Source organism: Chroicocephalus ridibundus, chromosome 1 (assembly GCF_963924245.1).
Source record: "Chroicocephalus ridibundus chromosome 1, bChrRid1.1, whole genome shotgun sequence".
Classification (NCBI taxonomy): domain Eukaryota; kingdom Metazoa; phylum Chordata; class Aves; order Charadriiformes; family Laridae; genus Chroicocephalus; species Chroicocephalus ridibundus.
The window spans coordinates 24,044,995-24,070,991 of NC_086284.1; the positions used below are offsets into that span (position 1 = coordinate 24,044,995).

The 25,997-nt window shown below is 43.2% G+C and overlaps 1 protein-coding gene across 9 annotated transcripts in view; it reads right to left on the reverse strand.

Moving 5' to 3' along the window:
* Positions 1-25,997, reverse strand: part of SPATA13 (spermatogenesis associated 13) — a 189,144-nt gene that overhangs the window by 15,171 nt on the left and 147,976 nt on the right. For 7 of the 9 annotated variants that reach the window (XM_063331306.1, XM_063331316.1, XM_063331325.1 and 4 more), the window contains 5 exons: positions 16,897-17,259; positions 13,181-13,325; positions 3,132-3,268; positions 2,528-2,707; positions 1,270-1,455 (listed from right to left, as the gene is read on the reverse strand). In XM_063331306.1, coding sequence (XP_063187376.1) covers positions 1,270-1,455; positions 2,528-2,707; positions 3,132-3,268; positions 13,181-13,325; positions 16,897-17,259 — 1,011 coding nt within the window. Of the gene's footprint in view, positions 1-1,269; positions 1,456-2,527; positions 2,708-3,131; positions 3,269-5,701; positions 5,947-13,180; positions 13,326-16,896; positions 17,260-25,997 lie in introns of those variants that run through there. The other 2 variants (XM_063331356.1, XM_063331369.1) reach the window with 2 other exon arrangements.

Consider the following 25,997-nt stretch of genomic DNA (forward strand, 5'->3'; position numbering starts at 1 on the left):
CCTGCTTGCACCACCCTACAGGGGCGCTCTGAGGAAAGCAGACCATCTCTACCCCACATGTTGAACACGGAGTATCACTTCTCTGCTTGGAAAATGTGTGTCTGCACTCTTGAACTAAACTCAGAGGCCTGTCAGATCTAAGAGAGGTACAAAATACATTTATTAGAGAAAATTAGTTATTAATATCAGTCTAAGAATTAATAGGCCAGTAAAATATGAAAGTCATGTCCTAGAACTCGGCTAACTGTGGCAGCGACACAGCTGCCTGTACAAATTCCTCCCTGATCTTTTAGGCACACAGTCAAGCTTACTAGCTTAAGTGAATAGTGAATCTAAATGACAAAACCTACATTTAATGTTTTAAAATTAGCTAATTAGCAACCAGTTCTTATCTTTTGGTTTTCCCTTTTTTCTTTCTTCAAAATGCATAAAAAAGGCCTGATCTAACAAACAAACAAAACCCAACAGAAACCCACTACTGTCTTGTCTACTTTATTGTCCATGAAAGAATCTAACGAGTGGCAGACTAAAGGATGACAAAATGACAAATACAGAGAGAGACCTAGCAAACTAAGGGTACAAAGAATATTTTGGTAGGTTGCTTAGCACCCTTCCAGATGCTAACCACAAACACAAGTCAAATACAGGTCAAATGCGTCACAGTCCATGTCCAAAGAGGGAAACTTCAGTGAAAATATTAAGAAGCTTCTTGTCCAAGTGTGAGCCTCCAACAAAATTTGAATAAAAAGCAGAGGAAGCCCCACATTTTATGGTTTAAACAAGCAAGGTAGTTCTAAAACACCTTTGAAGACTTCTTCTAAGCACCCAGCAAAAATCTCTTCGTTGGAGAAAACAAAAAAATATCTCACACAGCAAACATTCTTTTTGCAAGTTACTTTGAAAAAGTTTTGTCCCTGAACTGTAATTATTTTATTAAAGTTACTGCAAGTTTTCTATCTAAACCAAGTGGTAAAAAGTTACAAATAAACTGGAATTCCTTCTCTCATTATTATGGAAATAGCGGTCAGATAAACAAAGCACTATTTCCATGTCAAAAGTGGACTGTTGTTTTTTTTTTTAAAAAAAGGAAGCAGTGCCTTGTGGCAGTCAGAGAAGAAAACCGTAAGAGGACACAAGTTGGGTCTGACTGACAGCCTCAGATGTGCAATGGGGAATATTTTGATACGAGAAACCAACCCAGTTTTCAACTTATATGGGATGTTTTGTTCACATTAGGTCAGCAGAACGCCCTCAGGTTAAAGCATGTACCTCACAGATGTCCTTGAGGTGCTTGATATAGACTCGTTCCGTGTTCATAATTTCCTGTATAACGTTGGTTCTCATCTGATCCTTGTTTTCAGCTATTTTCTGACGATGCTTGCTAATATCTGCATCTTGTTCTTCATCCTGGATACTACTACAATTCTCTGGCACTTCTTCCTGATTAACTCGCAGCTGCAGCCAGAAAAAACAAAGCAAACTAGAGTAAAGCAGCGAACTTTTACAAAACGTGATAAAACTGTTACCAACTTCTTACAATTAAGAGAGGACTCGCTACAGAAATGTTCCCATTCTTACCTTATGGAGAGGGTGCCACAAAAAGATTTATCTCATTGTACCCACTGCATATTCAAATAAAGTGCTGAGATTTCTGGCTGGTTAAATATACGGCTTTCTACTCACAGGATTGGAAAGATACCATATTGTGTCCCCTGTGTATTTTTTAGACTTAAGGTTATTTCTGACCCTTACTAATAGTTTATGTGCTATTTTGGCCAAGCCAGCATGTGGGTAAAAATTACAAAAGCAGACGCCTCAAACACTTCTAAATAGTTTCCCTCTGCCCCGGTTCCCCACCTCTACGATATCGCTAACAGCACCTCCTTTTTCAACTTTTGTCTGGTTGCCCGTGTTGGCTGGAGATCTAGGAAGGGCAAAGGCAGGAACCATCTCTTGCACTTTGTGTAGTACTTCATACAGCGTGGCCCAAGCTTCATTACAGGCTTTCAAAAAGTTCTTTAAATTAATTTCTGAAACATAGCTTAATTTTATACCATTCAAGAGTTATACTGTCATTAATCTGGCTGAGTTCTAACTGGGGAGTTCAGACTGTGAACCAATTCCTACACGGTGTCGTGATAATAAATTAAGCCCTATTTTACCAAGAAATCCCTGCAGCTTTCCCCGCTGCCTCATGAGAACTGCCGTGTCCTCTCCGCGTACGCTGGTTGCTCCTGGTTGAGCTTTCTGCTACCCTCATTTCTGCTTGAGAAATTCCCCTGGTTACCAAAGGACCACACAAAGGAAGAAGCCAGAGTAAAAGGTGTTGGAGGAGCTAAGGGATCCTGGGGTGTGATTCTCTATTGCTTTTTTCCTTGTGAAGTCATTAGCAGCTACACTGCTGATGTTCAGAAGCAAAGATGCTGAGGATCAGGCCCTTCACTTAAATGTAATGCCATGACCATTGCTGTTGTACTCTGCTAGGAATCTCGCGTGACAATGGTGCCAAAGCAAGAGAGTTACTCACCCTGACGAAGCTAGCTGGAAACCAGGCTTCCTTGTCCTCATTTCTTCCCCACCACCAGTCTTTGTTGGAAGCTTCTAGAACTCTAATGACATCTCCAGCTTTGAAGCCCAGCTCTTGATCATCCATAGTCACATGGTCCCAGAGAGCCTCTGCATAGACAATGCTGCCATCGCTTATCAGCTGAGACGGGAAGAAAAGGAGGTTGTGAAGGACAAAAGATAAACAACGAGCTGTTTATAAATTACTAAAAGACCAAACAAAATACCTCACTAGAGCGCCCATGATTACTCCTGTTACAGGATAAAGCTAAAATTACAGATTTTTCAGAAATCTCTGCATCTGTTTATTAGTGAGAACAATTAGAGTCCTACTCCGGAGCAGTCACACAGGCTAACGAGTCACACTCCCGGTGAAGTGCCAGTCACTGTGCTCTGCCCTTGGCATCTGCTCCTGGGCCCTGCCAGAGACAGGACACCGCGGCTGCTGGATTCTTCGCTATGCTGGCTACTGCCGTTGCCCTTTTTAGTAATATGAAACCTCAGACCTGTGTAAAACACACACACCCACCCCCATCGTTACAGCCATGCGAAGCCCAGGACATTACCTCATTAATTGCTAGCTGTTCCCCTCCGGGCTGCAGGTACCTGGGAGTGGCTTGGCACAGCTCCTCGTAACTGTAGTCTTCCTCGCTGCCATTGTCATCCACTAAGGCCGAAGACTCGGTCCCACCATCTGCAGCAACTAAAACAAAGGTGCAACAGCTGTTTGCTGCATCATTGTTATGATTCCCCAAAAATAACAGGGCAAGAGGAATCGCTGAGAAGTTGCCTTTGTTGTCGCGAATATAACAATAACAGCAGAAGTGGAGGGCAGCAGAGCTCTCAGGAAAAGAGCTCTTCCGCCATTAAATGCTTTTTTACTCTTCTTCGGAATCTTCTCATTTAGCAGCTGATGAAACTGAGAATTCTCCTGTTTGTGTGTGAAAAATAGAACTACGACCATTCTTTCTTTATTTATTTATTTACCCAGAGGAAACCTCAGATGACCTGGCTCAGAAGGGAAGTCCCAATGCCATTTCCCACATGGCAGATGAGAGAGCTCCAACAAGCTGTCAGCCCCAGGCTGGGTGCCATCACATCGTCACATCCCCTAGGGGGACATAATGACCGGACACCTCCGTGCCCATCCACCCGTGAGAGGGGCGGGCAGCTCACGCCGCAGCCCTGGCTCTCAGCCGGCTGCCTCCACCTCTCCCACGTTCTGGGGGGGCCTCTGGCAGCAGTGGGGTACCTATGGGGTGGCCCGAGGGGACATGGTGTAACTGCCTGAGAAAAAAAAAAAAACTTGTTCTAATTGCCCCAAATCACAAAAAATTCTTGACTTGACAAGTGTACATTTTCTGACCAAAGAAGCAGCTTTGTAGAGAAATAGAGGCCAGAACTAAGATGGGCTTCATCTTATTACACAGCCACATAAACCAAGGGACACATCATTTCAGTGGCTGTGCCTGTGCACGCGTACATGTGCAGTTACTGTATAAAACTGTAAAACCCATGCGGGGCTGCATTGCTGGGTGGTAGATCCTTTTGGCGATCATCTCCACGCTGGCAGATGAAGAGGACTGGGGACTGATGGGACCAAGTAATACTGAGCGACCCACGTCCACACTGCTCAGTGCCGGACCCTTTCGGAGTAAGTTTGCCTTTGAAAGCCAGCTGTGATGTTCAAACGGATCAGGGCATGAGCTAGTAATCATGAAGCGTTCATGACCAGTGGCCCAGTGCTTGAGTGCATTAATTTATCCCTAAAGATTTATTCCTATGGCAGGCCCAAGCTGTGAATAACTACAGAGTCTGAAGATAATACAGCGCTCAAAAATCTGACAAAATATAAAAAATAAAATTCAGAATGTGCTGCTAGAACTGATCTCCTTTCATAATGGTTACTGTGTCCCAGATAAATTGCCCCGCAGCCTGCAGAGCATCTCTCTCACTCCTGAGTGCCTGGGAAGGGACCTTTTTAAGCGGAGTTATTGAACCTGCCAATTCCACCAGGCAGCAGGGCCCTGCCCCTGCCCCTTCCCTGCCCTGCGTCGAGCCTGGGCACCGCCTGCCTGCTGAGCTCTGGGCTCCGGCTGGGTGAGAGCCACAAAGAGATGACTCCTGGCTTTACTCCGCACACCTACGCAACTGACGGGCACGCCGCTGCCTATCTGTCATTCACCATGTAGGGAGAAACACTTCAACCCCCTCCTTATGGGCGCTCACACCACCACTAGCATCTTTGGTCATTTGGGTATTAATTTGCAAAGGAGATCAAAGCTGATTACTGCACAGATGCACTGAAAAGCTAGGAAGATTTTTCTTTCCTTTAAAAGTAGAAAAATATTGCATAGTCTTGATGTAACAGAACATGGCTATTCAACCGTCCTCTTCTACTCCCCAGCATTTTAAATATACACTCGCATTAATGGTATAATCTGCCTAACCAGGGAGGATGCAGAATCCCTATTTAAAAAAACAAGATTTTTTTTTCCCCACAGACTCATAAACCTGAGTACTGATAAAATTCTAAAACACATCTTGTGAAACTTACTGAAACTGCTTTATTAAAAAAAAACCCTGCAAATAAATAATTCATTAAATCAATTCTCGTTTTATAAAGCAATACCAAAAAATATTAATCCCAGTGATCCTTTATACGTCTCCACTGTACTATCAGTACTGCCTGTCGGTTTGCTCCAGTAACAACGCCACATCAAAATAACCTAATTCATTTGGCTCCAGATGAAAAATGACTGCAATTTTGGGACCGATAACTGTTCATTATTCTGTACCAAATCAACAAGCTTACATTGTCTTGATAGTTACTCAAACAAAAATCAGTCGCTTGCATTCTGCATCTATTCTTCTGCTGTTTACAGACAGAAATATCAGAGGTTGGAGGGGGGGAAGTCTTTTGCTCCAACGGGATGCAAAAACTTAAAAGACAGCCTGGGAGTGATTCCGATCTCCTAGCAGCTTTGTCACCCGTGTAAGGCTTGCAGGCTCCCGTGGATGACACAATATAAGCGTGATCAGAATCGGGCTCCCTGACAGCCACAGCCTACCCGTTCAATCTAAAAACACTGTAAAAAATAGCGAGAAAGAGAGAGCATATTCTACTCACACGTACCCATCTGAAGGCTCTCCAGACTCCAAAACCGTGCCATTCCCCCCCTGGCTACCATGCTGCCGTCAGGCTCGACCCCAGGGCAAGGGCTGGACCTCTAACAGGTGATGCTCGGTCCCAAAGGGCTGGCGGAGGATCACAAAAGGCTCTGAGCTACCCACAGCGCGGAGAAACAGCCTGTTGGCTGCTTTCGGCTTGCCGGCTGTGCCTCCGAGGCCGAGCCCGGCTGGGAACTGCCAGCGGCGCGCTCAGCTCCCGGCTCGCTGACATCATGGGGTGCCCTTAGGGAGGAAGTTCCAGAAAAGAAACAAAAACCGGGCTGCCTGGCCCCGGCCGCGCGGTGCCCACAGCCGCCTGCGCCGGCCAGACCGCTCCCAGGGTGCCCGAGCGCCTCAGCGCAGCGAGCCAAGGAGTACATTTGTTTTTCATTAAAGCAGCTTAATGCAATTTCAATCTATATTCAAATGACTGCAATTCAAAGGGATAGACTACTTGGACGGGAGCTGGGAGTTCCTTGTATTACAACACTGTTCGGAGTATGGGTCTAGCTTTGGAATATTATACCGGTTAAAATTCCAGTAGAAGGTATTTTTTGCGTGGCTATTAAAACTTCTCTTGTTTCACAGGCAAATGCTGTTCATTATGCAGGGCACAGGCAGCTGAAGCGTTAAGGCTGCGGCAGGCTGCTCCCAGGAAAAGAGGGGAGGACAGAGACATTTTCTCAAACTGCAAACTTGATTCAGCTGCTCCAGAAAATAGGGAACGAGGCAGGAAAGCACCCAAACAGCCCAACTTTCACCGGGAATGACCCAGCCAGAGCACAGCCTCATTCATTCACCGTGGGCCAGCGTTCACCACCCTTACATCCGCGTTGTTGTACAGTGAAGCCGGATCGGTTCCCGCACTGGAAGCAAAGGCAGGAGCTGCTCCCATCAGCAGAGCGCAAACCCTGCTGCATCCTGCACTTGTACACAGCCCTGCATTTACGGTTGGGAAAGCTCCGTCATCTTTATGGCTCGTTCTTTACCCACAGACTGCGTTGCTCTGAGCAGCAACGTTGCAAACTGAGCTTGTCCTTTAACTGGGGGCTGCGGCATCTCCGGGGACATGTTCACAAACCCCTGGAGGCATTTCTGCAGGCAGACCGCTCAACACCCACTGAAATCACATGGTTTCCTCCAGCGCTGCCTCAGCCGGAGAAGGAAAGGCCAAACATCGCCCTGCAATACTAATGCCATCTTCCTACAAAAACCCAGGCTGGGCTGCACTGCACGGGAGGCTGACAGGAATTCTCTTCTGAATCCCCAGACTTCCCTATTATTTCTTACTGCAGGGACCCTTGTTGGATAGCACAGTAAAAACAAGCCACTACATATTATAAGATGTTCATACACAGCCCCACACATTTTTCTCGGCACAAATCATTAAAAAAAAAAAACCAACGCAGCAAACAGATGTGACACTGAAGTGCTGATGATTGTGGGACCTGCAAGTGAAGGCTTCACGCTTTCAATCGGCCAGAGCACAAGCTCTGCCATGTCAAACCCCTACCCACAGGGGGGAAACAGCTGAACTGCCAAAGGAAAACGGGATCAAACCCCACACAGCTCTTCTAGAAGATACATTAAAAACGATCTCTGAAAAACAGTCATTTGGTTTGATTCTTGCAGAACGGAACAGACTGTGTGCTTTTGCCCGATGACTAATCCAGTGCCACCATGGGATGCTGCTGGGGCCGGGGGGGGGGGGCGGAATCTGTTCTCCCTCCTCTGCACGGGCACATCTAGCAACTGTGCAGCCACAAACTGAACCACAAATTGAAGTACTCCTCTGGGGTGACCCGGTGGCGGGTTCGTTTCCTGGCGGGATCAGCCAGGGACAGGCGGAGACGCGGGCTGTCCTCTCTAGCGCCACTCCAAATGCACGCCGCGCTGGCTTACCCACTGCACAGGGCACTCCGGAAAAGCTGTGGGTAGCACATACTAAAATACTAAAATTAAAAGCTAGTTCATCCGCCCCAAGAAAATCCAGTTCTAGATACCCCTCTGGCATCACAGGACCCTCCACCCTGGGGCAGACCAAAGGTCCCCCCCACCTCCTGCCCTGACAGCAGCCGGTAGCAGATGCCCTGGGAGGAACATAAAAATCGATGAGACATGTAATGGCGTTTTTCTGATGTACTTTCCTAAATTCCAGGTATCTGCAGATCAGTAAGATCCCTCCTGGGGCAGAAGTGATATCTTTGTGTCTAATGAACTGCATTTTTCAAACCACTTTCTGAATTTTTGTAAACTTTGGGGATGTGAAAAATCATGTGCAGCAATTAGTTTCATCATGTAAGTTTATAGTGTGTGAAAATTATCTTTTATTTTTAACTTCCTATCTGATTATTTCACTTGGTGCCCTTTAGTTCTTACTTTATTGGAAACAATAACTATTATCTCCATTTTTCCTCTGCCAGTCAGACTTTTATTCCCCTATTGTCCTTTTTTCCAAGTTGCAGGGCCCTACCCGCGTTAATCATTCCTCACACAGGCACTGAGTGGGTTTTTCTGTCCTTTTGCCCTTCTCTTTATCGTCCCCTGTAAAGAAAATGCCTTTTGAGGTAGAGAGGCATGGGGAGATGGCCCCCACACGCCACACCAGTGGCACAATCAGGCTTTCTGTTTTGTTCTCTATTCCCTTCCTACAAACTCCTGCCCTTTTATTTACTGTTTTGACTGTTACTATGCACTGAACTGACACTTTCATAATCTGTCAGGATTGCAAGATCTCTTCCTGAATGGCAATTACCAGCTTTAAATCCATTCTGCTGCGAGCGTACCAGGCTCGTGTGCCTCCATGTGCACCGCCTCGCCTTTATCAACACCGAATCCACCTGCCGCCAGCGCAGCGCGGTGTGTCTCGGTATTGTGAAATCCTTATGCAACTCTCTTCAAGGGGCTTGTGCTTTTACTGCCATGAATAATTTAGCACACAAGCAAGAATTATAATTTCACTCTATGCCTCCCTCCCCACGTTATTTGTGAAGCCCCTGAACACCCGACTCCACTCGTGAACTTTCTGCTTAAGAAAACCAACCACTTTCCTCCTCTCCATTACTTAGTGCTTACTCACTTATTAAAGCATGGAAGGATCCTCCCTATTATCCCAGGCTTATGTCTATTAAGAGACTTTTGTAAGAGATCTTGTCAGAGGCCTTTTGGAGATCCAAGTAGCCATACCTACTGAATCCCCTTGGATCCTCAGTGGGTTTTTTTTCAGAAAACCTAATCCATTTCTAGGGCACAGCTTTCCTCTAGGGCACATGGGCCCTTCTTCATCCTAAGGGTCCACCAGTCTGTTGATGTTACTCTCTCTTATAGTTCCTAAGTCCTAAATACGTTCTTTATATATTCTACATGCTATGATGTGAGACTCACTGATCTACTGCTCACTGGATCCCTCCTGATACTTCTTTATAAACGGTTATCTCATTGCTGCCCTCTTCCTTGTACTGAGGCAATTTTGGGGGAACGAACTCCACACTGAGGCAGTAGCTCAGCAATTTCGTTCTTAAACCCCTTTAGAAGTCTTGGTTCTGGCAATTTGTTACTATTCATTTAGTTGCTTTACAAGTATTGCTGACATTTTGAGACAGATCCTTACCCAATTTGAGCTCAGGTTTTATTTCTCACTTACTTCCAAGGCCTGCAAACTGTCTAGTAGTCTAGCAGGTTCTCACATTTTTTTAAATTACATAGTTTTTATATCTTTAGTAAATTAATTCTACGTTCCTGTAGCTTTACATCAAAATTGCTAGAGGTTTGGGGTTTTTTTTCTATTTGGATACAATTCAACAACCTGAAGGATGCCTTTTTTTTCTTTTGATAGGTTCTTTTTCCCTGTGTTTAATGGCAGAACCCTTTTCTTCTGTTTCCAAATTCTGTTTTGACAGGTGACAGGAATTTGCTCTCAGCATCTAAGATGCTGTCCTTGAACACACTCTCTGCTGCCTACAAGAATTCAACACCCTCTTCTGCTTCTTTGAATTCCTTTGTTACATAAATAACTTCTCACTTCTATTTACTTTCCCTCTTTTAAATTAAAACACATACTGTATTGGATTTTTTTACTCTTCTCACCCCTGCAAGGATATTGGCTCAGGGGGCATTATGGACACAGAGGGCAAGATTCATTATCTGTCTGTATTCGGTCAATGAACAGCGTCCTAAATTATCTGTTTCTTCCAGTCAAGGTCACCTAGCTTAGTTTAGTAGTCCATAGAGTCAGATGAGACGCATCCCACCCTTACAGCTCTTATGTGTGATCCTGCACACACCTCAGGAATGGTTCAAGGATTGTTTCCTTTCCTGTAGGTCTCCTGATTAGCTGCATCGAGGAGTTATTTATGGTGCACCTGAAAACATAGCACTGTGCCCCATTCCAACACTTAACCCACATGGCAGCCATTTAAGTCTCCTTTTATGACTGTGCTTGCTGCCCTTGAAACTTCTCTGGTTTCCTTGGTTTGACAATTTACTATCACCGTCCTGGTGATCTCAGGTGGTTCCTGATTTAATCCTGTCACTATACTTTCTCCCATTTAGGCATGGCATTCCAGCCCACGGGTCCTGTGACACTTGATGATACAGTCAATTTCTTTATCTGATTTGGGTCTTCTATTTTTCTTTAACACATTAGAGACTTTTTCACTGGTACAATCTTTTCTGTTATTCCTACACAGCTTGCACAGTGGTGATATGCTGATTATCTCCACTGGTTATCTTCCTTCAACCAAGTTTCTGACCTATGTCATCTAGCTTCTTTAAAAATATGTTTATTTCTCCATCTTTTTAAACTTCCACTATTACTGGCAGGGTTGCCTGTTTTTCTAAATCCTCTTTAAACAACATTTGTCCAACAGTTTCTGACTATTTCTTGCTTGAGTTTTGTCAGCTTCTGCCCCATCCTTCCTCTGAGAATGCAGCGATCATTGACATCGCCTGTAAAGGACGTGCTGTCCTGTACTCTGTATTATTTCACCTCGCCAGCTTTCCCCTAATTCTTTGTTTAGAAACTACCCCATAATCTCTTGGTTTACATGTCAGCAGCCTGCTTTTGTTTTGGTTTAGAAAGCAAAGGATCTTTTTTATTTCAAACGCTCCTCGGTTCATAAATAATCTAAATCTCCCTCTTTTTAATACAACTTTCTGCGTGAAGGTGCCTGGAGGTAAAAAGGCCTCTCTGGCTGACACCGAGCGTGGTATTGGCAGCACTTGGGGCAATTTTACCACTGGGCTCCTGCTCTTTTTAGCTTCTACCTGACAGCTTCAATTTTGCCTCCAGTGCTTGCCTCCCGTCGCCTCTTGTTATAAAAGTAGACAGGCAATGTATTAGGCTTTAGCAAGTAACTAAAATAAGATAGCACTGGTTTTCAGTGCTTGGGTTTAGAATTTCTCTCTGTAATAAAGGGCTTTTGTGCTATCAAATTTCACTGTACATGAGCAAACAAAAAACTCTCACATGTTCAAAGACAAGGAAATGCCTTGTGAATTTAAGAGAAAAAGGAAAGAGATCAGAATGTGTGACACTAGTCACTTTATTATTTTCTGCTGGAGCTACTTAAGAGATCTTTGCAACTGCTCTCAAACTGCAAAGTCCGTGATATTCCCCCACTTGCCTTCGGGGCTTTCATTTCAGAAGCTTTTCCTGCTCAACTGCTATGTTTATTGTAATGAGTCATAAAAGTCACATCTAGCATAATCAATATTGCTTTGGCTTCATTGTCTTGAAAAGTGGCAGAAACCTTGCTTTGTGTATTTGTCATCCTGTCGCTTATGCTTAGGAGACCAGTTATTTGAAATCTAAACACCTGGGAAGACACTACTCTCAGGCAGTTGTCTAGGTAACTATTATTGTTATGGGGGTTGGACTAGATGATCTCCAGAGGTCCCTTCCAACCCCTATCGTTCTGTGATTCTGTGATTTCATCTGGTTTCCAAACATGAAATGGAAAGGATAACTAAAAATAGAAAAGGAATCCCTACTCCGTGATGTGTAAAGAGCCTCTTTTTTTGAAACTAACTCAGGGCAAACCTATTATTCTGTGAGTAGCTGTTCTAGAATCAGGGACCATGTAATACCATGTAATCTCAGCAAGGGTTGCAGTATTAGATGTTGAATTTACCTCCATGTCTAATCTGGATCATTCAGTATATTGAGATACGTACAGCAAGGACACACTCCAGACACGGGTTTTAAAGTAGCTGCCAATATTTTACTACAACATAAATTAAAAAGACAATACTAATATAGCATATATAATGTATGTCGTTGCTACAGTTAGAAATTCTCAACTCTTTTCCTTGGAGAGCACCTTCTGAAGAAAACTGTCATGCTCTACTGAAGACTGGAAAACGCAGTTTTAAAATGTTCTTATAAAAATTAATTTGTAATTGAGGGATTTTTGAGCAGAATTTGGATATCATTGCAGCGAAAACTTAGCTTTGAACCATAAAAGCCAAGTACTGAGTAGTAAACTTATGTATAATTTCAACAAAGAAACACTGAAAATGCTATTTGTTAACTTTTCTTCTTCAGTCATGGCAAGCCCTGATCCAGACGCCTTCACTTACTCTCTCACAGAGAGGCACAGTGAAGGTTCCCTGCAGTGTTTTGTTCACTATTAACAGTGAAGAATATGAAGTGAAAATTTTGCTTTTATGCCCGACCCTTGCCAGTGAAACATGAATAATTGTTTAGATTATGCTCACGGTGGGCTGAAAGAACACAAATGGTATAAACCCAGGTTCTTCTGGTCCCACTTGACAAGAAATGTTCCACTAACGCTAGGTAGGACTTTCTATTAACTCATTATAGCACTGCATGCTAATAGTAAAAAATTACAGAAAAAATACACGAGGCATATCAGAGAGTCTGATAAAGGGTACCACTTCCAAAAAGGCAATATTTTCCACGGATCTGTCCATGATGTCCCAGAGCCCTGGTTGGGCTACACTCACCACTATGTAAGCGACTGCAACTGCATACAGTTCTCTGAAACAAGCTGCTTAATTATTTAAGGCTTGCCTAGCTAGGTAGTTAAGCTGAATGCACGGCAAACAGAAAATAAAAATACATGTGTGGTGTGGCTATGGTTTGGGTATGAACTCAAAAGCACATCAGACCTTACTTCCTTCATATTCTATTATTATCTTCAGGCAAGTATGTGAATAGAGAGTGGAAAATGCAGGAGTGCAAGTGGTACAGAAGAATAGACCATAGCAATGTGAAAGAGTAGATGTCAAAAACAAGCTTTACGTGTAAGCAGCAGGAAAAGCTATTAACAAGAAAGTCGTCAAACAAAGCAACTGAGCTGGGTACTACTTTGTCACTGAGTTGGTTTGCACCCTTTTGTGTTCCACATTACAACCTACTTCCTGACCAAGCTGGGGTATGAAGTCAAGATCTAGAAAGTTAAAAAGGATTTGCCCATCTTACCATTAGATGTTCTCATCTGCCGCCTTCGTCCAACCCGGTCCAGGCCGATGGGGGTACTTTGTGAAAAGGTGAGCGGCCGGAACCTGGCCGAAACGGCTTTGTAAGGGGGGACCTGGTGCGCTGGGACGGGTGGCCGCGTTGCAGGCTACAGAGAAAACAGGAAAATCCAGTATTAGTAAAGCTACCAGCAAGTCCAACTGAGCAAAACTCAGGTATGAAGTAAGGTTTCTTCAGATAGTCCAGCTAATTGCAGGGGCAGTACAATCCCCTACTTTGAAGTGACATTGCTTAAACACTGCATACCATATCCACCAGCATCACAGAAAATGTTTTATTACATTACAGTTCTCTGTTACATTAAAAACTCCTTAGCCTTCATTGTGACCAGACATGCTCTATGATTTTCATCTTGCGTGCCCAAATGCTCTGGGATCTAACTGCTTTGAGACCAGCCTGCGCAATGCCGGGTGGCATTGTAAACACACATCTGAGGGGAAACCCCAAGCGAAAGAATGACCAGAAATGCTAAAGCTGGAAGTTGTATTCATTTCCTGGGAAACTTGCTTTCTTCAAGTAAATGTATTGCTTATAAAATAAAATAAAGTAAGGACAGATTGAGAGAGTTGGGGTTGTTCAGTCTGGAGAAAAGAAGGCTCCGAGGAGACCTTAGAGTGGCCTACCAGTATCTTAAGGGGGCCTACAAGAAAGCTGGTGAGGGACTTTCTAGGATGTCGGGTAATGGTAGGACTAGAGGGAATGGATTAAAACTAGAGATGGGACGATTCAGACTGGGCGTTAGGAGGACGTTCTTCACCATGAGGGTGGTGAGGCACTGGAACAGGTTGCCCAGAGAGGTGGTGGAAGCCCCATCCCTGGAAGTTTTTAAGGCCAGGCTGGACGGGGCTCTGAGCAACCTGATCTAGTGGGAGGTGTCCCTGCCCATGGCAGGGGGTTGGAACTGGATGACCTTTAAGGTCCCTTCCAACCCTAACAATTCTATGATTCTATGATTCTAAAGGTATTTTACAAGACTAAAATGATTATCTAAATGATCCGCTGCTCTGAAGTTCCCAGGAGTCTCATTAAAAAGAGATAATATTAAGTTTACTCATAACTTTATCTAGAAGCCATTTTCTTCCATTAAATCATTCATTTGCCTAATTGTGATTAGAGAACCTACCCCTGTTTTATTTGCAAACTGAATCCAATTTTATGTTGTCCCTTTTGATGCTGTAGGTTGGGCTGGCCACTAAACGAACGACAGATGCTCCACATTAGCCAGGCTGAATGACCTTGCATAAACATTCAATATTAAATAGCCTGACCTTGGCATATGAACTTCAGAAAAACTCATCTTTACATCTTATCTTTCAGTTGTTACTGTCCATGGGCCCTTCTATCAAGTAATCTGAAAGATCAGGGTTGTGTTTTTTTATGCTCTCTTGACACTCTATTATGAAACCAATGGTTTAGAATTGTTTGAAAATGTTTTCTCACACCTAAGCTGTCAGACCAAAACAAAACTCAACAAAGAAGGAATTAGCATTACACTTTTCAAATATTCCCGTGGGTTTTCAAAGCTTTTAAGAAAAAAAAATCATCAAGGTGAAGATCAGTCTTTGAAAGCCCACAAAAATTACTTCTAGCACATGTATTCATGCTTCATTAGTTCTTTTTTACATTCCAGCTACAAATTTACTTTTGAATATGACTGCCAAAAACCCCTGTGTGTATTGAATACGATTTAACTAACCTCACCTTTAAACCTCATTTCTTCACTGCTTTAGCAACAAATCAGGATCCCACTGAGTAACAACACAAAGTGTAAGTCCGATATATTGCACGAACAGGTAAAAGAAGTGATGTCAACTACTATATGCAAACAGCATATAGCAACACACCTATTTATTTTTGGGCAATTAAAATTTTCTTGTAAGGCTTCAGGCCAGATCCTTCCCCGGACAGGCAAGGATGTGCCTCAGCGGCAGGCCCAGGAAGGCCATCATTTGGGTTAAAAATGTGTCCCTATGGGGAACGGTTTTGGTCTTGGCCACAGTGATCTAGCAGTGTCCTCATTTAACCCCGGCCAGCCCTGGCAGCAGCATCGGAGCATGGAAAGAGTCAACTCAAATTGCTGCCTTGATTCATGTTCCTTCATTAATTAACTGATGCCAGCAAGGTTTCAGGAGAGATCAATTTGTTTTCAGCAGTAAATGAAGGGCCTGGAGAGCGTTCAACCACTTCCATGGTACGGCAAGGATAATTTGTGTTGCTGATACTCAGTATTGCTTGAAATCTGTCTATTAGGGTAAGATGGCCTACAATTCATGACAATAATTTTCCTCTTTTTTCCTCCAAGCTAAGTAATGATAAGATTTATTTTAAAATATCCCAATTATATCGGTTTTGAAATTACGGCCTTTGCCTGGGTAAAACATTCATTGGCTTCAACTGGAGTTTTGCTGGTACAGACTTCAGGATGCATTTTTTCATCAGGGAACTATAAAAAAAACAACATGCAGTATACAGTAACAGTGTTCATGTTAAAAATTGCTTTTCACAGGAGACTGAAAATCCTGCCATTGTTTCAGCATTTGATTTCAGTCGGGGAAGTACCGTACCGATGAATGATACTGCATTGAACTTCCCAGCAGGAGAACGAGTGGCATGAGAAAGATTAAGAGGATACAAATTCCATTAATAACGACTAGAAGCTCATTTTTTTAGGATGTAAATACTATTCCTTTTTTTCTGTTGCTTTATCAACTTGACAGTTGCTTTAAGTAGGAGTCCTCCAGCTTTTCTGGAGAGTGGAAAACACCTGATCAGCGCAGGGTTACAAAAGCCCATAAGCCTGAAGCTCTGCAACCAGCTACAAGATGGGGCCACCATTACCACCAGAACAGTAAGATCCTCCACACATCATACCCGCTCAGGACTACCTCCAGGAAAAAAGGAGCTATTTTTATCTTTCAGAAGTTTTTTGTTTCTCAGTCTCTTACCTAAGCCAACACAGATGGCAAATAAGCATATAGGTACTGCTCAAGTAGTAACTCAACCACTCGCTGTTTTCTTACAGGCTTCCTGCGTTCCATCAGGTCAATATAGTGGTGCATAAACAGGGTGGGTTTTTTTCATATTCACAGTTTTCTCAGATTTTTTTTTTAATTTTATTAATTCCTTAATTTATTACCAAGTTTCTAAAGCTACTTCCTTATTAGTTATAAGTATCATTGCTATGAAAATACCAAGATTTTGAACACCACAGCTAATGCCACAGGTTTTGAACAGGCCTGCTTTCATAGAATTTGAAATGATCAATAAATAATGTGTTACTATTATATTGTTTGTACTCCTCTGTTCCTGAGGCCTTACGCCCTGTAAGGTGACTAAACACACAGCTGTATTACATACAAATCAGCTCATATACACCAATATGAGACATAACAACCATTCTAAGAAAGAAATAAGGGTTATGTACAATACGGAAAAGATTATCCCAAAGTCAGGACCAGTTTTATTCCATGCTGGTTTGTTTTGTAACAACAAGACAAAGTAATTAGTGACCAGGAAAGCAGAATTGTAAGTACACGATGTCAGCTTGACGAAAGGGAAGGAAGAGAAGGAAGCATCCATTCTATTTTCTAGGCTGAAGATAGAGACAAGGAAGTGAAAGGGTCTTGTGCAGTTTGCAGAGAGCACATCTCTTATCTTACTTGTGTCAGCAGACCTTCTATCTCTTCTGCCGGACCGTTTCCATAGAAATTGACCCCACCTATTACGGAGATGGGTCTTCTTTTTCGTCCTCTGTGGTAGCCTACTGTATTGCTTTGGATCACAGACCCGACGGAAGCCAGTCCTGGCTGATTTTCTCCATCCGTGCAGTCTGTCTTCTGAGACTCCACCGCAACTGCATCTTCTGGTATAGAGAAACTTCTGATGGACATTTGGCCATAGTCTGAAAGAGGTCTGGGACGAGATCTTTTTCCAGAGCCCCATCTCCTGGGTGCAACCTTTTGGGTGTCTGTCTTTTCTTCATCCTGGGATGGGGACCTCTTCCAGTGGTCATCAGAAACAACCTTTTTAAATGTGAACAAGTCAAATAAGCCACAGAATTTTCTGACACTTAATCATTTGCGAGTTTTTCAATGGCAGATCAATTTAACAATGCTAAAAAGAAAGCGTTATCATAAGAAATACAATAAATGCCACTGACAATTCAGGAAGAGAGTAACTTTGCAAAGGAAAGACATCATGATGCTCGTACTGAGTAAGGTTAACACCCAACCGTCAGCATCTCTTACACTAACATGACTAATAACACTAAAAACTCACCTATTATCTCAGCAGTACAGACAGATCCTATCATAAACACTGAATTCACTAAATAATGTCTTGGAAAGGCACTCACAGGACTTGTTCCTGGGCACAAGTAGGATGTTACATGTAACACCAGCAAAAATTATTCAATCAGCACGCTAGCTGGGTTTCTGCACTTTTTGGACAAAGGGCAATGGTTTTAAACTGAAAGAGTTTAGATTGGACATAAGGAAGACATTTTTTACAATAAGGGTGGTGAGGCACTGGAACAGGTTGCCCAGGGAAGTTGTGGATTCCCCATCATTGGAAGTGTTCACACTCAGGTTGGATGGGGCTTTGAGTCACCTGCTTTGGTGAAAGATGTCCCTGCCCATGGTAGGGGGGCTGGACTAGATGATCTTCAAAGGTCCCTTCCAACCCAAATCATTCTATGTTATGGAGGCTATGAATGGAGGCTGTACCTCCATTCAGTGATGAAAATGAGCAGTAAGGCTGCAGTTTGACTGCTTGCCCATCCCAGGTAACTGTGAGCCGATACCAAACCGGGCAGTCGCACCCCCTCCTACCACTCACTCCCACACTCTCACTTGGGTCAGATCTAGAGATTACGCAGCCACGTGCGAATTGGGTGAGTGAGCTTATCCAGTCTGGAAGGCAGAAGCTAATTTTCTATACACTCATGGAGGTTTATATTCATACCGAGTAGGACCAGAGATAGGTTATAACATAAATACAGGAAAACTGACGGGTTTAGAGAGGAAACTTGGAAAACGAGAATGTTATTCCCATTTAACAGCACATCTGGCTCACAAAGGTTAATGCCTACAGGTATCATAATTGCACTGGTAGGCAAGTTTGGAAATAAAATAAAGTCAACTGAAGTACTTGTTAGAGGGAACATTTTTCAGGATTTCAATGCATTTGGAGTAATACTGCTGTAATCTTTTTCTAGCAAAACCCCTACAGTTTTTGAGAAAAAATACTGCACATCATAAAATTTGCATGCACTTTCCCCCAAAATTTCCAAATTCTCAGCATTTCCTTGGCTTTTCCTGGCTCCTCTGTAAAGAATAAAAAAGAAGCAGAGAGAGGAAGATGGGTGTTTCTGGGCTTGGTGGCAGTTTGCATGAACGCCTGATGGAGTGAATGGCAAACTCCACAGCACTGCCAAGCAAATGAACCCTGCCCCAAGTTCTTATACAAATTATGAACTAATTCTGACTTTTTTTTTCTAAAATAATCAGCCTACATCTTCATTAGGATATCTTTAGACTATCTAAGTGTATTTCTGACGATGTTCAATGCTAATAAGTATTCCAAAAAAGAAAGGCATCATTTTGTCTGTCTCTGGCTACATTTTGTTCATCTGTTTCAGACCAGATGAAGGCATTTCAGGTATTGCATATTCAAAGCAAACATGCAGCCCGGAATCAGCCTTTTACAATGATGCCTGTGAAAAAGGACTTATCTTCTGCCACCTTCTTCTCCAGCTGCTGGTTTCAACCAGGGCAGTGCAACTCTGACACAGTGGCCAGATTCTGCTTTTGGTTTGAAAGACAACTCAAGACAAATTTCACTGTACAAAAAGCGTATTATCTAGTAGACAGAGTTATTAAACAGTCAGCATTTTAACGTAATTACTGCAATTAAGGTATGAAAAATGATCAATGTCATACAGTACTCTACATTCAATTATTTCACTTACAGCATGAAATTTATTCTAAACAGAGCACTTGCTTAAATTCTGATTTCTATGGCATCACACCTGTAACTCAAGCACGCTCCAACTTCTCTGCAGATTTTAGCTGAGGACCAGTTTTAAAAGTAAAAGTGATTCAGTAGAAAGTGACTCCCTGGCTGGTGCAGTGACACAGCTTCATCAGAAGCTGTCCCTTAAACCAGCCCCTCCGAGGTCAGAGCAACAAAATCACAGGTCGAATAAGGTTCTTACCTCAGAATCAGACACAGGTAAAGGGTCTCCACAAATGCAGTGACTGAGAAAGGAGCTCATGAGAGTCATTTTACGTTTTTGTTTTGCAAAGTCTTGTCCGTAAGAACTACAAGCGAGAGGAAACTCTCTGCCTAACCAGTCAGGCGAAGTTCATCCCATGATCCTGTACTTTTAGGCTGAGGGAAGGACACGTCACACGTCATGTCCTAATCTGCTTTCTATACCCTTATCTTGAGCAATAACATTTGCAAAGAGAGGACTGCTCTCGTTCTGCAGCACTCCGCCTACAGTACTGATCCAAATGACAGCGAGACTAATCTCTGCTGTGCAATAAACAATGCTAAAGGACGTGTATTTTTAGGCTGAGATCTATAAACTGCAATAAAGAATACTAATAAAACAGAAAACTTAAGCCTCTCACAGCAAAAATCAGAGGAAACCAGACTCACAACCTCACTTTAAGAGACCTACTCAAGCAGGACCTATCAAGTGACTGCTTACTAGCAGGAGTAAAATATCCAGCACCCAACTCACAGGCTCCAGTATTGCAGCCACTTAAGCTAAAATCTGATTCTTGACATCAATGAAAAAATTCTGAGGAAACAGTTTTGTTCCACCTGTCACCGGCTTTATACTGGTGCAGCACCACTGACCTCAAATAACTTTCTCTTGATTAATCCCTTGTAAGTGAAACCAGGTTTATATTCTACAATTATTATTGGTAACACCTATAGACATTCGGAATAAATTCTTTCATGTGAGGGTGGTGAGACCCTGGAACAGGTTGCCCAGGGAAGCTGTGGATGCCCCATCCCTGGAAGTGTTCAAGGCCAGGCTGGATGGGGCTTTGAGCAGCCTGGTCTAGTGGGAGGTGTCCCTGCCCGTGGCAGGGGGGTTGGAACTAGATGATCTTCAAGGTCCCTTCCAACTCTAAGCCTTCTATGAATAGAGATATACATGGCACTTCATGTAGGATGAAAATCAAAAACTCATGCATTATAAATGTTGGTCAAAAATTTCAAGGAATTTCAAGATTTCTGAGAAGTAAAGGTCTAAGCTGAATCCACACTGGATTTTCTGAAATTCACACCTGCTAGTCTGGTAACAGCACAGGATCACCAATGCTAGCAATCAAGATTATGCATCTTATCTTTTAGGCTGTATCCTATGCTAGGTTTCTTCTGAGACTGCAAACGCTACATATTTATACTGATGCAAATGAATTAATTTTACTCGGACAGCTAAATTCCTACAACAGCGTATTAGTTAAATTATTGTATTTTCAATCATTTTCCTTTTTGTTGACAGCAGTATATCTACAAATACGACCATTTAAAATGAATATTTACTGTGATCCAGGCTACACTTTTATTTGGTATTGTTCCCATGTAATATGTCACTCTTCAGGGGGAATTCAGGTCCAGATCCCCACGCCTAAATTTTGATGTCTGCAATGGAGGTGTCCATGTGGACACCTCCATTGGAGGTACCAGTGGAGGTAGATGTTAAAGCTGTCATCATAGCCTCTAGAGATCTGGGGTGAGATTCTGCTGCCTACACATAGGCAGCCAGAGCTGTTTCAAATGTCCTAAGGGATCTAAAATATCTCCACATACCATGCATCATGCAAGTATGACAGAAGACGTACGGGAGGCATGGGCCATCCAGAAGCACCCCCTGGAGACAAGGGGGAACAAGTCAGGGCACCTCCAGCAGCGCTGGGTGCCTACGTTCAGGCAATTGAGTTGTGCCCCCAAACAAGACTGTCAACCAAGCCTACAGAGCACTATGGGCAGGGATCAGGTGCAAGAGCTGATCTCGGGTAGATGTAGATGGCACTACAGCCATGTTCCCCAACATTGTAGGGAAGCCTGGTTGGTTCCTATCTCCCCCCACCAGCGAGGTGCAGCTTCCCCACAAGGTGCTTTCCAGCTGTGCGCAGCTGTCTTGGACACCTGCCTCTCATTGCACTTGACAGCGATTTTTAGGTAACTCAGCTCAGTTCTAGGTGCCACTTTCAGGTGTGCTGCTTGGGTTTGCCTCCCATGGACCCCTGAGCAGGCTATGGAGGGAGCTTTCCCAGGCGGCTCCCAGGCAGACAGCTACCTGAGCCCAGACAGACCAAATCTCTCCTTCGCCTGGCCCCAGACTGATTTCCCAATCCAGGCACAGCAGCTTCAAGGACTTGATCATGATCTCGCTCAACTCGACCTGGCACTGGTACAACCCTGTTGCATTTAATGGCGCATGACTGCTGCTGGCATTCCCTGTTACTCATTAATACCAATGTAAGCTAACTTCAGCATCAGGTGAAATCTTAGCCTTTGTAGCCGGAGGAGAGCCAGGTTCTGCAAATATTACTCAGACTACAAGTGTATATTTTGATAAATTCCGCACCCAAAATTGCCTTCAGAGGGAGCGCTGCCCAAGGAGCACGAGATCTGATCTGTACCGTACTGATAAAGTGTTGCTTCTATGGATGCAACTTTTATCAGTGAAATGGCAAAAAACTGCCAGCACCTTTTGCTGGCACAGTTGAATAACCACGAATAACCCTTCATCCTATACCTGACCACACTCTCCACTGCAGAAAAAGCCCAAATTATAAATCAGACCCAGCCCAGCCTGCTACTGGTCAGCTTGCTGCTGTTAGTATGCTTGTGAGGGCTGACATACTGTTGCCATAGTGCTGCCAAAGGAAAAACAATCCCCGGGTGTTTTTTTTGTTAATGCGTTTATGCCAATAAACTCCCTGGTGAAGGTAAAATCACCGCTCTATGAACGTGTTGATCCCTGTGTACATTGCTGAGGGTCCCTGCCCACTAATCTGCATTTCTACCCATACCGTTACTTATTTGGGTTTCTTAAATTTTATTTTTGTGTTCTAAACGTACTGATACAATTAATGCTTCATAATATATAGATATATAAGGGGACACTTACATCTCCCAAAAGTTTTTTCTTGCCCTGGAAATCTGCTGGGAAGTCACAGGTAGGTGCCTCCTGGACAAGGACGCCCAGCCGTGCTGGTCTCCAGGGAAGAGCATCCTCCCCGCTCCCCTTTGCCAAAGCAGCGGCTGTACCACAGGGCCACACAGACAGGCTGCTGCTGCTGCCCAGGAACCCCCGGGGAGCTGATGCTCAAGGGTATTTCATAGCCGTTTTTCATTAAAGAAAGCCCCCTTCTGCCTTTTTTTTTTTTTTTTTTTTAATTAGCTCCACAATAAGTTGCATTGCTTCTTGTTTGGGTATCTCTGTATTTTCGAGCTGCACAGCAGAAATGCAACTTTGCTAACTACAGCTGCCTTTCTTCTCTAATCCAGAGAAAGGAAGAAATACAAGAAATACATATTCATTTCCAAATGCCATTTATAAAAAGATGCGATGAATGAAACAGATAATTCTGGCTGAGAATAAATGACAAAAAATACCTGAGTAGGTTGAGAAGTATCAGAACACGATTACTATAGATTTTCAGTGAAAACATGTGATAGATAATCACTCATGTTCTTTGTAGATGACAAGGCTTAAAAGCAAAAACTGGAGTATTTATAGTGAAAAATCACATCATTTGTGCTGTTTCATGTAGATATTTCTGTGTTTTGATCACGAGTACACATTTCTGCGTGTGTTCATGAGTCTATATAAAAATGTACAAACTTCTTATACTAGCAATGTCAGCTATATGCCAGTATTATAATTGGTTACTATTAATTAGCTGATATTTCTGTATAACACATTAACTGCCAAATGTTAGGGACTTAGTAGTAACATTAGAATTGACTTTTTAACTCATGTAAGCTAGCAAAACTATAAAGGACCAAGTGATCACGACCCAGTGGTCATAAATTATTTTATCACCTTCACTTAACAGAGTAAAAGTCCGGACAACGTGTCTCCACCCAGGTACATGATAAAAGGCAACCTTTGCACTTTTCCTGCTGCTAAATGGCAGTGGGGGAGCATTAGATGAAGTTTATTTATCATCACTACAAACTGAGGCCAAAAGCTTGGCTTATGTTTCATGGACGTGATCAATATTTTTATTTGCAAACCGTTGTGACAGACACAGAGATTATGAGACTCCAGATAGAATACAGCCTTCCAGAGAAAATATATTTATTGCTTTCTTTCCAGATTTTATAAAAAGATCCTGAAGTGCTAGATCCTGAAGAGCCCGGTGATTCCCTGTTGATCCAACAGGATGACAATTTCCGACAGTGATACCGGCACAGCAATAGTTACCATGGAAATTTTTGCTTTTACTGTAGAAGAAAGCACCCATTCAGAATGTCCGTGTTTTCATCTTCTATCATAAACTAACCAGAATTATTAAACCAGTCCAATTCACTTACAGAAGAAAATTTTCATCTATTCCTTTCCAATTAAATGCAAAGTGCACTATATCCTTTTTCTTTACACGCCTGTGCCTCCTCTGCCACCAGCATCTTTTCTTTTTAATTAGCCTTTGAGAAGACCCCCAAATAAATGCATTGATTATCTGCCCCTAGAATACACAGTGCTATTCGACTTGTGGTCTGCAAGGCAGGAGAACACGATCTGTGAAACAGCTGCAAAAAAACCTGTCTAAGGCCTTTACACCTATACAAACAAGCACAGCAGAAGAAATCAAATACGACCATATTAAAAACTTCACCTAAGTTTTAGCTGCTTGGAAGTTATAAACATTACACCAAGATAATCTGCCTTTTCTTCCCTCTTCCTCCCCAAAACTGAGTGGACCCACAATTTAAAAATTTGAGTAACACCGCTTCAAAGGGGGACCCCCTAAAGGAACACCACTGCACTACACTAGTATGAGCTCCTAGAATGGATGCAAGGAAAAACTATACCTTGTCATACAGTAAAATTACATCACTGTGCCTTGTAACGTGGTAAAATCAATCCCCATTAGCAACATAACGCTACTGTGGTAAAACACTCATTTTTTTGGAAGTTTGAGAAATTGGAAAAATATTATAGAGTGCTACTCTTCGGGTTTGTTGACACCAAAGCAATTGTCATATTTTAACTAACAAATACACCTATAAAACTGCATTATATAGGCTACAGAGATATAACCACAAACAAAATTTGGCCATGTTATTTCTAAGGCATTTTTAATGCAGGTTTGCTTCATTTAACCTGATCCTTGAAAGCCTGCTTATCGTAATCAACAAGCATAATGCTTTCCCTCTCAGCAACATGCCTCACCAAGATTAGCGAGTTCACCTTCGCAATATCCACATTTCACAGATAAGGAGCAGACACAAAGCAGTTAAGTCGTGTAAGTCACAGAGGAAGCACAGGGCTGAACTGGAAATGACAAGCGGATCTCCTGACTCTCAAATCTGTTCTTCAGCCTCAAGGATTTCCTTCGTCCTCTCCTCTAGCTCATTTCCAAAACCAAATCAGCTAACATTTCCGACTGGCATAGGAGAGTTTGCAGGGAAATGTATTTGTTTTGCAGAAATAATCTCATTAGTCATATAAAAATGCAAGCGCGCCAAAACCAGAAAACTGTTTCCACTAGTTTTCCAGGGACTGACACTTGGGGAGAGCTGGGTGATGCTCTAACGCTGTCCCTTCCTTAGTTCAGCACCTGAACTGGAATAGCAAGCATGTGTATAGTAAAGGAGTATTCACATCCTCTGCCTCTTCTTAGAAGATGTACAGGCATTAATAATCCCTAAATAAATCCATAAGTAATTCTGAAATTGACTCAGAACACCCCAGATCACGTAACAGGTCTAAAAAAAAAAATCCGTTTTCCTTTTATTTGGCAAAACAAGCAACTTTTTCCAGGCTGTCTTTGTAACATCCGTTGGCGAGCTTCAAAAGCCAGATGACAACCACAGGTCGAAAGTGGAACTTTATGCTAACAAAGCAAACCACAAAAAGCCATAGGCCTTTGCATCTCTTCAGTGTCTCTCCAGGCGGAGATCCTCCAGTTCCTCCCTCTCTCCACCCTTCCAGAGCAAAGCCTCATCATCCCTGCCCAAGCCCAAACCCAGCCACCAGCAGGTCCCAGCAGCAGTCACAAACTCAGCTTGCGTGGGGTGGAGCTGCCTTGGGCAACTCTTCGTCTGCAAACTATTACTTCCTAGAGCGTTGGAGTAAGGGTGAGGCTGCTGTGGTTGAGCTTGAAGCAGGAAGAGTCGAGGCTGCTGTGCTCGGTCTCCTCCAGCGCCTGGCCGGTCCCCCAGTCTGCCACAGCATCCCCCTCAGCATCCCCGTACCACGAGCACCACAGCAGCCTCCGGATGCCAGAAGGGGAAATGCAGAGGAAACTCCTGCAGCTGCCTCTGCTCAATTTGGACATTGCAATCTCCCAGTGTCGAGATGGATTTTCAGTGCTGACAACTCAACACCATGCTTGATGTAAAAACTGAATTAGATGGCCAGAAGCGCCGTTCCACTCTTTGGGGTACTGTTACTCCTGATCCCAGGGTGAGCAGCATCTAGGTGTTACTGAGGTGTCAGGAGAGCTACAGCAGAGTCAAACATTGATTCTGCCCCTCTACTCTGCTCTCGTGAGACCCCACC